The sequence below is a fragment of the Ceratotherium simum genome, chromosome 25 (genome assembly GCF_057802395.1).
Source record: "Ceratotherium simum simum isolate JZ-2026a chromosome 25, ASM5780239v1, whole genome shotgun sequence".
In the NCBI taxonomy this organism is placed as follows: Eukaryota; Metazoa; Chordata; class Mammalia; order Perissodactyla; family Rhinocerotidae; genus Ceratotherium; species Ceratotherium simum.
Window position 1 is genome coordinate 11,698,752 of NC_141924.1, and position 10,343 is coordinate 11,709,094.

A 10,343-nucleotide genomic window follows, 5' to 3' on the forward strand; every position below is an offset into this window, starting at 1 on the left:
CCCACCTGTTTCCCATGGCCGTGAGGATGAAATCCACAACGCACAACTCCCAGGGACCTCATCCTGGGCAGCTCTCCCTCTTGCTCACTTCACTCCTGCTACCTGGCCTTGCTGCAGATCCTCAACACACCAAACTCTTTCTAGAATGTTCTACACCCCACCTTTCACACAGACACACAATTCTCTTGACTAACTTGGCTCCCACTTAATACTCAGGTCTCAGTTTAAATGTCACTTTCTCAAAGAGGCCTTCGGGGACCCCCATCATACTAGAGCCCTGTCATCTCCCTCACATCTTGCTGTTCTTTTCCTTCAAGCCGCTCACCACAATTATGACTGCCCGCCTATGCAAATGCTTGTTGTGTGTATAGCATCTCTCCCCAGTCGATCTGGGTGAGTCCACGGCCCGTGCCTGACCCGCAGCAAGTGTGCAATAAATAGTAATTGAGTGAGTGACCTTGGAGGAAGAGCACGCAGCAGACCAGATCTCTAGAGGCCACAGCAAGGCAGTGGTGGGTTGACTCCCACCACCAGCGAGAGAGCCAAGGTTGTTCTAGAAAAGAGAAGCCTTCAGGGATCTGCTCTCACCTTCACATCCCTGTAGGGAAGAAGGGCACAGGTGTCTGGGGTGGCCTCTTTGGTGGGACTGTCTGGCCAATAGAAGGGGCTCCTGTGGGGGCAGTGAGCTTTGTCAGGGCAGGGGCCAGGCGTCAGGAATGCCACAAAGGGTACACCTGCAGGTTGGAGCCATCAGCTCCTGCCACCTGGCCCTGACCGGAAGGCCTGTCTGGACATTCTAGGGAACTTGCTTTCTAAGCCTGCTCACCTGCTGGCTGAGTGGTCAGGAGGGAGAGGAGGGGTGCAGAGCTGGAGGGATCAGCCAGTTCACCCCACGCTGCTCAGAGCCCCTCTGGAGCCCACAGTTTCCTGTGTGTCTAGGCTCTGGCTGGATCCGAAATCCGGGACCCACGTCCTGGCTCCAACTTGTCCTGTGACCCAGTTCTTCCTTTTCCCAATACAACTGACTTCACAGAACCTGGCACATAGTAGCGCTTGATAAATGTTTACGAAGTGGAAGAAACATGTGATGTGACAGTATTTCTTTGAGACAGGAGAGCAGAGTGTCTAATGAATGTGCTGTGGCATCAACTACCTGATTCCAAATCCTGGTTCTGCCACTTACAAGCTGTGTGACCTTGGGCAAGTTGCAGAACCTCTCTGTGCCCTGGTTTTCTTACTCCTAAAGTAGGGATGATAATGGTAGCTTCCTCTGAGGTCATGGTGCGGATGGCAGGAATCGATCAGCGTAAAGCACTCAGAACAGTGCCTGCACAGAGGAAGTGCATGCTGAATTCTCCATGTGGATTTCGCAATGTCACACCATTGGCCAGTGGGGGAGGGTCTGCGTGTGCAGTGGGATTTCAGGGTCCAAAAGAAGGTGCAGGGGAGGCACGGCGTTGACTGAGCACCGACTGTGTGGCCTGCACTTTTATGTGATTGACAGTCTGCATCTGGCCCTCAAGACCACCCTGCAAGGTAGGGATGACTATGTTCCTTTGCAGATGAAGACACCGAGGCTCAGAGAGGTCCAGGAGCCTGCTGGAGCCAGGCAGGACTGAGCCCACTGCCAGCCCAGCTCTGTGCGAGTCTGAGGCCACTGCTCTTCCTCACCTGCTCCCTATGCTGGTATGGGGAGACACTCTGGGCCGGGCCGTGTGATGGGGGCAGGGGGGCTCTGGGGCACTGCATCTGAAAACCAGGGGAGGTCAAAGGAAGGACTGTTCCGCCCTGAGAGTGATTCAGACCACTTGTCAATCAACTACTCTGTGCTGGGCATGTGATGTGTGTGATCCCATATATTCCTCATTACTGTGAGATAAGGACTATTATTAGCCCCACCTAAAGATGAGTCGTGCAGGGACCAGAGAGGTTAAGTAACTTGCCCAAGGTCACACAGGCAGAAAGTGGTACAGAGACTCCAGAGTCGAAGGCACTGGGAGGGGGAAATGTGGGCTCTCAAAATTCATGAAGAGGAGGTAGTCAGACCTCCCAGGGTCCGAGGAGCAGCACGGGGCCTGCAGAGGGCCATGGGCAGGAGGACACCCTGCCACAATTTCCCCCGGGGCTAGATCTGTCTTCAGCTCCCTTTTACTCTTTGAGGAGCACAGCTCAGCTGCCTGGGCCTTGAGCCCTTTCCTGCCTGCAAAGCCCTGTGTGCTAGAGCTGAAAGGAACCGCCCCCAAACCAGGTAGTCCAGGCCTGAGAGGCCGCAGTCAGAGCTGGAGGAGGGGGCAGGCTCTACTCTGCACAAGGCTGGAAAATGGGACAGTGGTGTTAATTCCTTCCACTTCCCCCAGGGAAATCTTCCCACCTCTTGAACCACTTCTAGTGCACAGAGTTAGCCCCATTGCCCTTCTTCTGGTAGAAGAAGACTCAGCCTCCCCCTCCCGGCCCAAGAGGGGCTCAAGGATGGTTGGGGCTGATCAGACTCAGGACACCCACCGGATCACCCACCTTAGTTCACACTCTGTGTTGGGCGCCTTGTTTCATTACATCTTCCCAACTCTCCTGCCAGGGAGCAATTATGGTCCCATTTTGCAGATGGAGCAAAGGAGCACGTGGCTGGAGCAGTTAGTGGTGGAGCCAGAACTTGAAGCCGAGTTTCCCAACTCCCAGCCCAGTGTTCCTACGTTGCCATCATCATCTTCATCTTCACCGTCACCTCCATCAGCATCATCTTCATCTCCATCATCATCTCCCTCATCATCATCATCATCTTCATCCTCATCTCATTCTTTGTACTTTACCTGCAATACCCTGTTGGACCCTTGGCTGATGTTTCTATTCTGTAGTGGTTACCATGTTCACCTCACCAACGGCCTGGTGAGGTGAATACTGTTATCATCTCCATTTTGCAGATGAGGAAACTGAGGTCCAAAGAGGACATGCTAGGAGGTGCCAGAGCTGAGACTGAGAACCGGGTCTTGCCACCCAAACACGAGGGTTCAACCAGCACGTATTTTCATCAAGTTGGAAAGAAGCCGAGTAGCGCAGGCAGACGTTGCGGGCTGGGGGCTCAGAGGAAGCAGGGCTGGCGGCTGGCGGTGCAGCCAGGGAAGGCTTCAGAGAGCGGAGGGGGCTTGGGCTGGGCCCAGGGGGCTGGGGGGAGGCACGAGGGGGTCCTGGTTGAGAAGGGCATTGTGGGAGATAAAGGGAGTCTGCAGACCAGAGTGAGCCGGGGACCTGGAGCCAGCCAGGCCTGAGTCGGAATCCTGGTTTTGCCACTTCTGCTGTGTGACCACGTCCTCACCCTTCCTCCTCCACCCTCCGCCCCAGCCTCTGATTCTTCAGCTGGGAAGAGAAATAATAACCCTGCTTGTTGCTGTGGTAGGTGCTTAATAAATACTTGTTAAATGAACAAAGGGTTGCAGTGATGCTTCAATGAGACAGAGCAGCAGTGCTTGGCATAGGGCTGGTACTCCAGAGTGTTCATTTCCTGAGAATGGCCACAGAGAAGGATGTTGGGTTCAGCTGGGCCCCACGGCTGAGCTGTGTGACCTCTGGCAAGTCACTTCACCTCCCCTGTTGTCCCATCCGATAACAATGGGATGCATAAGGGCCCTGCAGGCTGGCATCGGCTGAGTGCTCCCTGAGCGAGGCCTTCTGCCCCTCCTTCCCGCTGTCCAGGGGCCTGAGTGCAGGGCCCCGGCTCTCAGGAACGGCTGCTGCTGCTGCTGTCTGGGGCTGGAGGGCCCAGGTGAGGCGCACCTGCGGCCGCCACTGTGTCTCCCATGAGTGGCGAGGGTGTGTGCTGGGAAATTTGCCCTCAGAGCCTGCCAGGGTTGCTGGAATCCACTGAGGCTGCTGCCATTTTATCAGCTTTTCTTTTGCAAAAGGATTGTGGGCAAGGAGGTGCCGTTTAGTGTCATAAAATCAGAGGGAAAACCTAAGAGGTGACAGGAGCAAGGTGGTCTTCCTACCTCCTCTGGACCCCTGGAAGGCAGAGTCCAGCCTTCCTTAAGTCCTCAGGAAGGGGCAGGATAGCGACGGTGCCAGCGAGTTGTCAACCCTGCGGGTCACCTTCACAATCTCCCTGAGGCCCGAGCGTCCTTCGCCAGCTGCTGACTCACCGAGCCACAGCCCTGCTCTCAGCCTCAGTTTCCCTAGCTGTCCAGTGAAGTTTGGACAAGGGGCTGCAGATTTTGGATGTACACAGCATCCAGTAAAATTAAAAGAAAAGTTTGGTAACTGGCCCAGCATTGTGAATTCTTCACTTTGCCAAGAAAGGACACTCAAATTTTAAAAAGCAGCCAGCATCTCCTATCCCGTCATTCCCCAAAAGAAAGAACATTTTCCATGAAGAGAGTCCCCAGATGTCCTCATAGAACAAAGAACAGACGCTGGCCCGGTGGCTTAGCGGTTAAGTGCATGCGCTCCGCTACTGGCGGCCCAGGTTCGGATCCCAGGCGTGCACCGACGCACCGCTTCTCCAGCCATGCTGAGGCCATGTCTCGCATACAGCAACTAGAAGGATGTGCAACTATGACATACAACTATCTACTGGGGCTTTGGGGGGAAAAAAAAAAGGAGGAGCATTGGCAATAGATGTTAGCTCAGAGCCGGTCTTCCTCAGCAAAAAAGAGGAGGATTAGCATGGATGTTAGCTCAGGGCTGATCTTCCTCATAAAAAAAAAAAAAAAAAAAAGAACAAAGGACAGAGACTGGGGGAAGAACCCCGGGCGGGAAGGGGAAGGACTTGGCCGAGGTCACCCAGCAAGGCAGAGCGAGGGGCCCAGCCTCCCAGAGCCTCCCCCGTAGGGAATGTGCTGAAACCACGTTCTTCCCTGTGTGTTCACAGGGCGCATTCGCTGCAAGAGGGTTAGACCAGCCCCCTGCCTTCCATAAAAGGGTGGTTTAACTGTAGACATGGCGCAGGCGCCTAAACAACCAGGGTTCACGCTCTCTCTCTTAATAAAACAACCACATCCAGAGGAGGATGGTACCCAGTTGTCAGTGCCTCTCGCCCCTCTTCCACCTCCGTGCCCCTTCTCTTTTGCGCTTTTCCCTCGGGCCCTTGTGCCTTGGGCAGGAAGCCCCAAGTGACAAATAAGGGAAGACACCCTGACCAGTCTCCCAGTGGTTGTCACAGGAAAGCACAACGCCACGCTTCCTACGTTTCACTTTTTGGTCTGGGATCGTGCGGGTGGCAGGCGAGCCTCTCACTTCCGCCAAAGGAGCCCGTGGTGACGGGAGTGCTCCCTGATGTGAGCAGGTCACTGCGGACGAGGGCCGGGCGCTCACCAGCCCAGTGCACATGGGCTCCTCGTGGTGGAGGATGGCAGTCTGGGGGCGCACCTGTGCCTGGGGGCAGCTTTCCCGACGGCCCAGGGGTGGACATTTCAAGTGTCACCTGAGCTGACACAGGCGAAGCTGGATAAGACACAGGATAAGCTGTGCCGCCACCGGGCTACGATGCGGGGGCTGCTGGGGGTCGGGGGACCCGGGGATGGCAGGGCAGGGGCAGGGGGTGAGAACTGAAGTTGGGGGTGTGGGGGCGGGGGGAGTGTCGGGGTGGGGACATGCGGAGCCTCCGGGCCGACCCTGGGGCATGAGCGTGGCTGAGACTCCTGTCACTTCCACTCATGAATGGGAAACACTGGGCCATGCCGACGAGGGGAGGACCAAGAGCTTAGAGCCGTGGGGGGTGGTCTCCCTCCCCCCTCACACCCAGGGCCCTGCTAGAGGGTGGAGCCCCACGAAGAGCCCTCTCCTGCAGCACAAGATGAAGCCCCCAGACCAGAGCCCTTCCCTGTGGCAGAGGACCAGGGCCCCCGCACCCTGGGCTCCTGTGTGGCCTTGGGCGGGGCCCTCACCCTCCCTGGGCCTCAGTGTCCTCACCCATCAAAGTCCCAGGTCACCACACCTTGTCCCCCCGCCTGTCTCCCAGACACGTGTGACAGGTGGGCCCAGGGCCTCCCGGGGCCGGGCTGGGGCCCTCTCTTCCCTAGCCCCAAACTCCACCCCAGCCCCCTCCAGGGAGGCAGCTCCTCTGCCCAGGAGCACCTTGACCTTCTTCCAGGAGTGGGAGTGAGGAGACGGGCTCAGGGCTGGCCCACCCTGTCTCGCTGTGGGACCCTTAGCAAGTCCGTCCCAGCTCTGGGCTTCCTCGGCCTCAGATGTAAAATGAGGGTCTTGAAATCAGTGATCTTCCGTTCCTCCTGGCTCTAGTTCCTTCTGTGGTGCTAATGGAGGCATTCAAGACAGCAGGACAAAGCAGAGACGGAGATGTTTGGCGAAGGAAGACCCCACTGAAAACTATTTATAGTCTAGAAGGTGCACCTGGCCCCCAGTCCCCTAGGGCTGCCACCTGGAGCCCTGGCTATCAGGACTCTGGGGTAGGTGGCAGACAGGGTCTGGGACTCCCAGCTAAAGTTATAACCTCTTGGGGGCCAGCATGCACATCCACATTACCTGTTCAGACTGATGGGTCTCACTGGTCCCATTTTCCAGATGAGGAAACTGAGGTTCAGAGCAGTCAAGTAACTTGCCCAAGTTATGTGGTGGATCTGGGACTTCAATTCAGGACTGTGGGACCCAGGGAGCTCCTTTTGAGGGGGGAAGGGAGAAGAACCCAGAGTCGGGGTGAGGTGACTGTGGGGGAGGAGGGCAGGGCTCACTCTCCCTGGGCGCAGAGAGGGAGTTTCTCCCTGGCAGAGGCAGGCTCTGAAGCTGTTGATCTCTAAATTACAGCGTTGGCACGCACTGGTTGCCAGGGCAACCGAGTTGTCCTGAACCAGGGAAGTGTATAAACATTGCCACAGATGCACAATTAGATCAGGAAGAAGAATAGGACAGAAAATAGAAACTTCCAGCCTTATATAATTCTGGGCCAAAATGTTACCGGGAACCCAGGCCCGGGCCTGGCCCTGCCAGCTGCTGGGGCCCTGGGCAGCACCATCTCTCTCCTGGGGCCCCAGTGGGAAAGAGGGTGGAGAGAGGGTCTGCCTTCCATGGGCCCAGCTGCTGCGCCTGCCACCCGGCAGGGTGAGGGGCTGCCTCCACTGGAACAGCTGGGGACGCTGATAGGCGAATCCTGCCTCTCACCAGCTTCCCCCCCCCCACCCCCCCACTCCCGGGAAGCGGCAAGGAAGGCAGGAGGCCGACTGGCTTAAACCGAGCACCCGCTCTCTCCCTGGGTCTTGTGGTGGAGTTTTGATTCTTATTTTACAGATGAGGAAACTGAGGCTCAGAGAGGTGAAGTGAGTCGTCCGAGGTGACACAGCTAGGCAGCAGATGTGTCTGCCTCCCCCTCTTCGGGTCTCCACACCGTGAGCTCATCGATGTTGACAGCACCCAGGGCCTGAAGAGCTAGACACACCTGGGTTTGGACCCACTTACCAGCTGTGTGGCCTTGGGTAGGTCACTTCCTCTCTCTGAGCCCCTGTTCCCTCACCTGTGACATGGGAACACCGATGCCTACACAGGAGCCAAAGCTCGGGGCTCCCTCTTCCTCCACCGGGACCACCACCAGTGGAGTCTCCACCCACCACTCCTCCCAACAAGTTTGGGGACAGGACAGGAACCAAGAACGGGCTGTGGGCCCCAGCACTGTCCAGTCGAACTTTCTGCCCTGAGGGAAATGTCTGCTCTGTCTAGTATGGTAGCCATTAGCCACATGTGGCCAATGAGCACGTGAAATGTGGCTAGTGCAACTGGGCAACCGAAGTCAAAATTTTATTTAATTCTAATTACATGTAAGAGCCACAGGTGGCCAGTGGCTGCTGTACTGGACAGCACAGGAGAATGTCCAGCCCCCGAGGGACCCAAGAGGGCAGAGGCTGAACCCAAGGAGGTGAGGGGGCCAGAGCGTTCACAGCTCCCTCTGCTCCAGGCAAAGGGGACAAATGGTGGGAGGGCAGAGCCCAGATGGGCATCAGGAAGCTCCGGGAACAGGGGCGAAGGAGGGTTGAGGGGGCGGAGTGAGGGGCTGGGACTGGGACCCGGATCCTGGTGGCCTCAGCTTCTGGAGCCGGGCCAGCCTCGGAGGCACTGGCTCAGGCCCGACACTCCCTCCCTGTCGTCAGAACCACCTAACTGTCCCCTTCTGCCCACCGGGCGGTGCAAGTCTTGGGTTCTAGTCCCGACTCTCCCCTTCCTGGGCGTCTCTGGACAGGCGCCTTGCCGCCCCTGAGCCTGGGCGCCCCGGGGCCCTCGGAGAGGCCGCCGCCGCAGCCGCTCGCCGCCAGCATCTCACCCGTCTGGTTTCTCCTCCCCAGGCCCCGCGTCTTCCCAGGTGAGCACGCCGGCTTCAGGACATGCACGCGCACAGCCGCAACGGGCAGGCGCACGTGCCTCGGCGGAAGCGCCGCAACCGCTTCGTCAAGAAGAACGGCCAATGCAACGTGTACTTCGCCAACCTGAGCAACAAGTCGCAGCGCTACATGGCGGACATCTTCACCACCTGCGTGGACACGCGCTGGCGCTACATGCTCATGATCTTCTCCGCGGCCTTCCTCGTCTCCTGGCTCTTTTTCGGCCTGCTCTTCTGGTGCATCGCCTTCTTCCACGGTGACCTGGAGGCCGGCCCAGCGGTGGCTGCGGCGGGGGCGCCTGCGGGCAGCGGCGGGCCGGCTCCGGTGGCCCCCAAACCCTGCATCATGCACGTGAACGGCTTCCTGGGCGCCTTCCTGTTCTCGGTGGAGACGCAGACGACCATCGGCTACGGGTTCCGCTGCGTGACGGAGGAGTGCCCGCTGGCGGTCATCGCCGTGGTGGTCCAGTCCATCGTGGGCTGCGTCATCGACTCCTTCATGATCGGCACCATCATGGCCAAGATGGCTCGCCCCAAGAAGCGGGCGCAGACGCTGCTGTTCAGCCACCACGCGGTCATCTCGGTGCGCGACGGCAAGCTCTGCCTGATGTGGCGCGTGGGCAACCTGCGCAAGAGCCACATCGTGGAGGCCCACGTGCGGGCCCAGCTCATCAAGCCCTACATGACCCAGGAGGGCGAGTATCTGCCGCTGGACCAGCGGGACCTCAACGTGGGCTACGACATCGGCCTGGACCGAATCTTCCTGGTGTCGCCCATCATCATCGTCCATGAGATTGATGAGGACAGCCCGCTCTACGGCATGGGCAAGGAGGAGCTGGAGTCGGAGGACTTTGAGATCGTGGTCATCCTCGAGGGCATGGTGGAGGCCACCGCCATGACCACCCAGGCCCGCAGCTCCTACCTGGCCAGCGAGATCCTGTGGGGCCACCGCTTCGAGCCCGTGGTCTTCGAGGAGAAGAGCCACTACAAGGTGGACTACTCGCGCTTCCACAAGACCTACGAGGTGGCCGGCACGCCCTGCTGCTCCGCCCGGGAGCTGCAGGAGAGCAAGATCACCGTCCTGCCCGCCCCGCCGCCCCCGCCCAGTGCCTTCTGCTACGAGAACGAGCTGGCTCTCATGAGCCAAGAGGAAGAGGAGATGGAGGAGGAGGCAGCGGCCGCTGCCGCGGTGGCCGCGGGCCTGGGCCTGGAGGCGGGCTCCAAGGAGGAGGCGGGCATCATCCGGATGCTGGAGTTTGGCAGCCACCTGGATCTGGAGCGCATGCAGGCCACCCTCCCGCTGGACAACATCTCCTACCGCAGGGAGTCCGCCATCTGACCTCCAGGCCCTGCCCTCGCTGCTTCCCACAAGAGCCTCTGCTGGGGGTGGGACACCAGGACACCCCCTCCGCACTCAGGACAGAGCTGACCCTGGTTCCATGGACCTTCTGGAGGGACGTGGGGGCCTCAAAGACTGGGACTTCAAAGTCCCTTCCTCCTGACTCCGGAGCCTAGGCCTGGGAAGGGCCCGGATACCCTCTGCCCTGTCAGCCCGGGTCCCCCAGCACCTACCCACTGGCAGCTTGGGGACCCCAGACCCACCACCCTTTCCCCACTGACCCTTCAAGGACGTGCCCCTTTTGCTCTCAGAACCTTGGGGAAGGCGGCTGGACTGCTGGGGGGGTGGGCATCATGGTGTTCTGGGGTGGGCAGGGGGTTAGTTTGGGGGAGGGAGGGAGGGGGGTGCGCTTCTTTTGCATGACTGTGGCCTGTTGCTCATGACTTTCTTTTGTAAATATCTATAAATGGAGAGAGATGGAGGCACCAAATCCACCTTCTGCTATTGGTACCTGCAGGACGAGGCGGTGTGGTCCCTCTCTGTGCCCCCTCCCCCTCCCGGCCCGGCAAGCCTAGCCCTTCCCCCTGCCCCGCTGGCTGCTCCCTGAGGCCCTCAAAGCCAGCCGTCTTGGCCCCTGGATGGTGTTGGGCTTGAGTGCAGAGGTGGGACCCCGAGGGGCAGGATGAGGGCCAG

The 10,343-nt window shown here is 58.9% G+C and overlaps 1 protein-coding gene across 1 annotated transcript; it reads left to right on the forward strand.

Annotated features, from left to right (window-relative positions):
- The first annotated feature begins 8,283 nt into the window (after positions 1-8,283).
- On the forward strand, positions 8,284-9,976 carry KCNJ4 (potassium inwardly rectifying channel subfamily J member 4). The gene has a single exon (XM_004437853.2). It carries the CDS (start codon positions 8,316-8,318, stop codon positions 9,648-9,650), a length of 1,335 nt encoding a protein of 444 aa, XP_004437910.1. The 5' UTR covers positions 8,284-8,315; the 3' UTR covers positions 9,651-9,976.
- Positions 9,977-10,343: the final 367 nt, after the last annotated feature.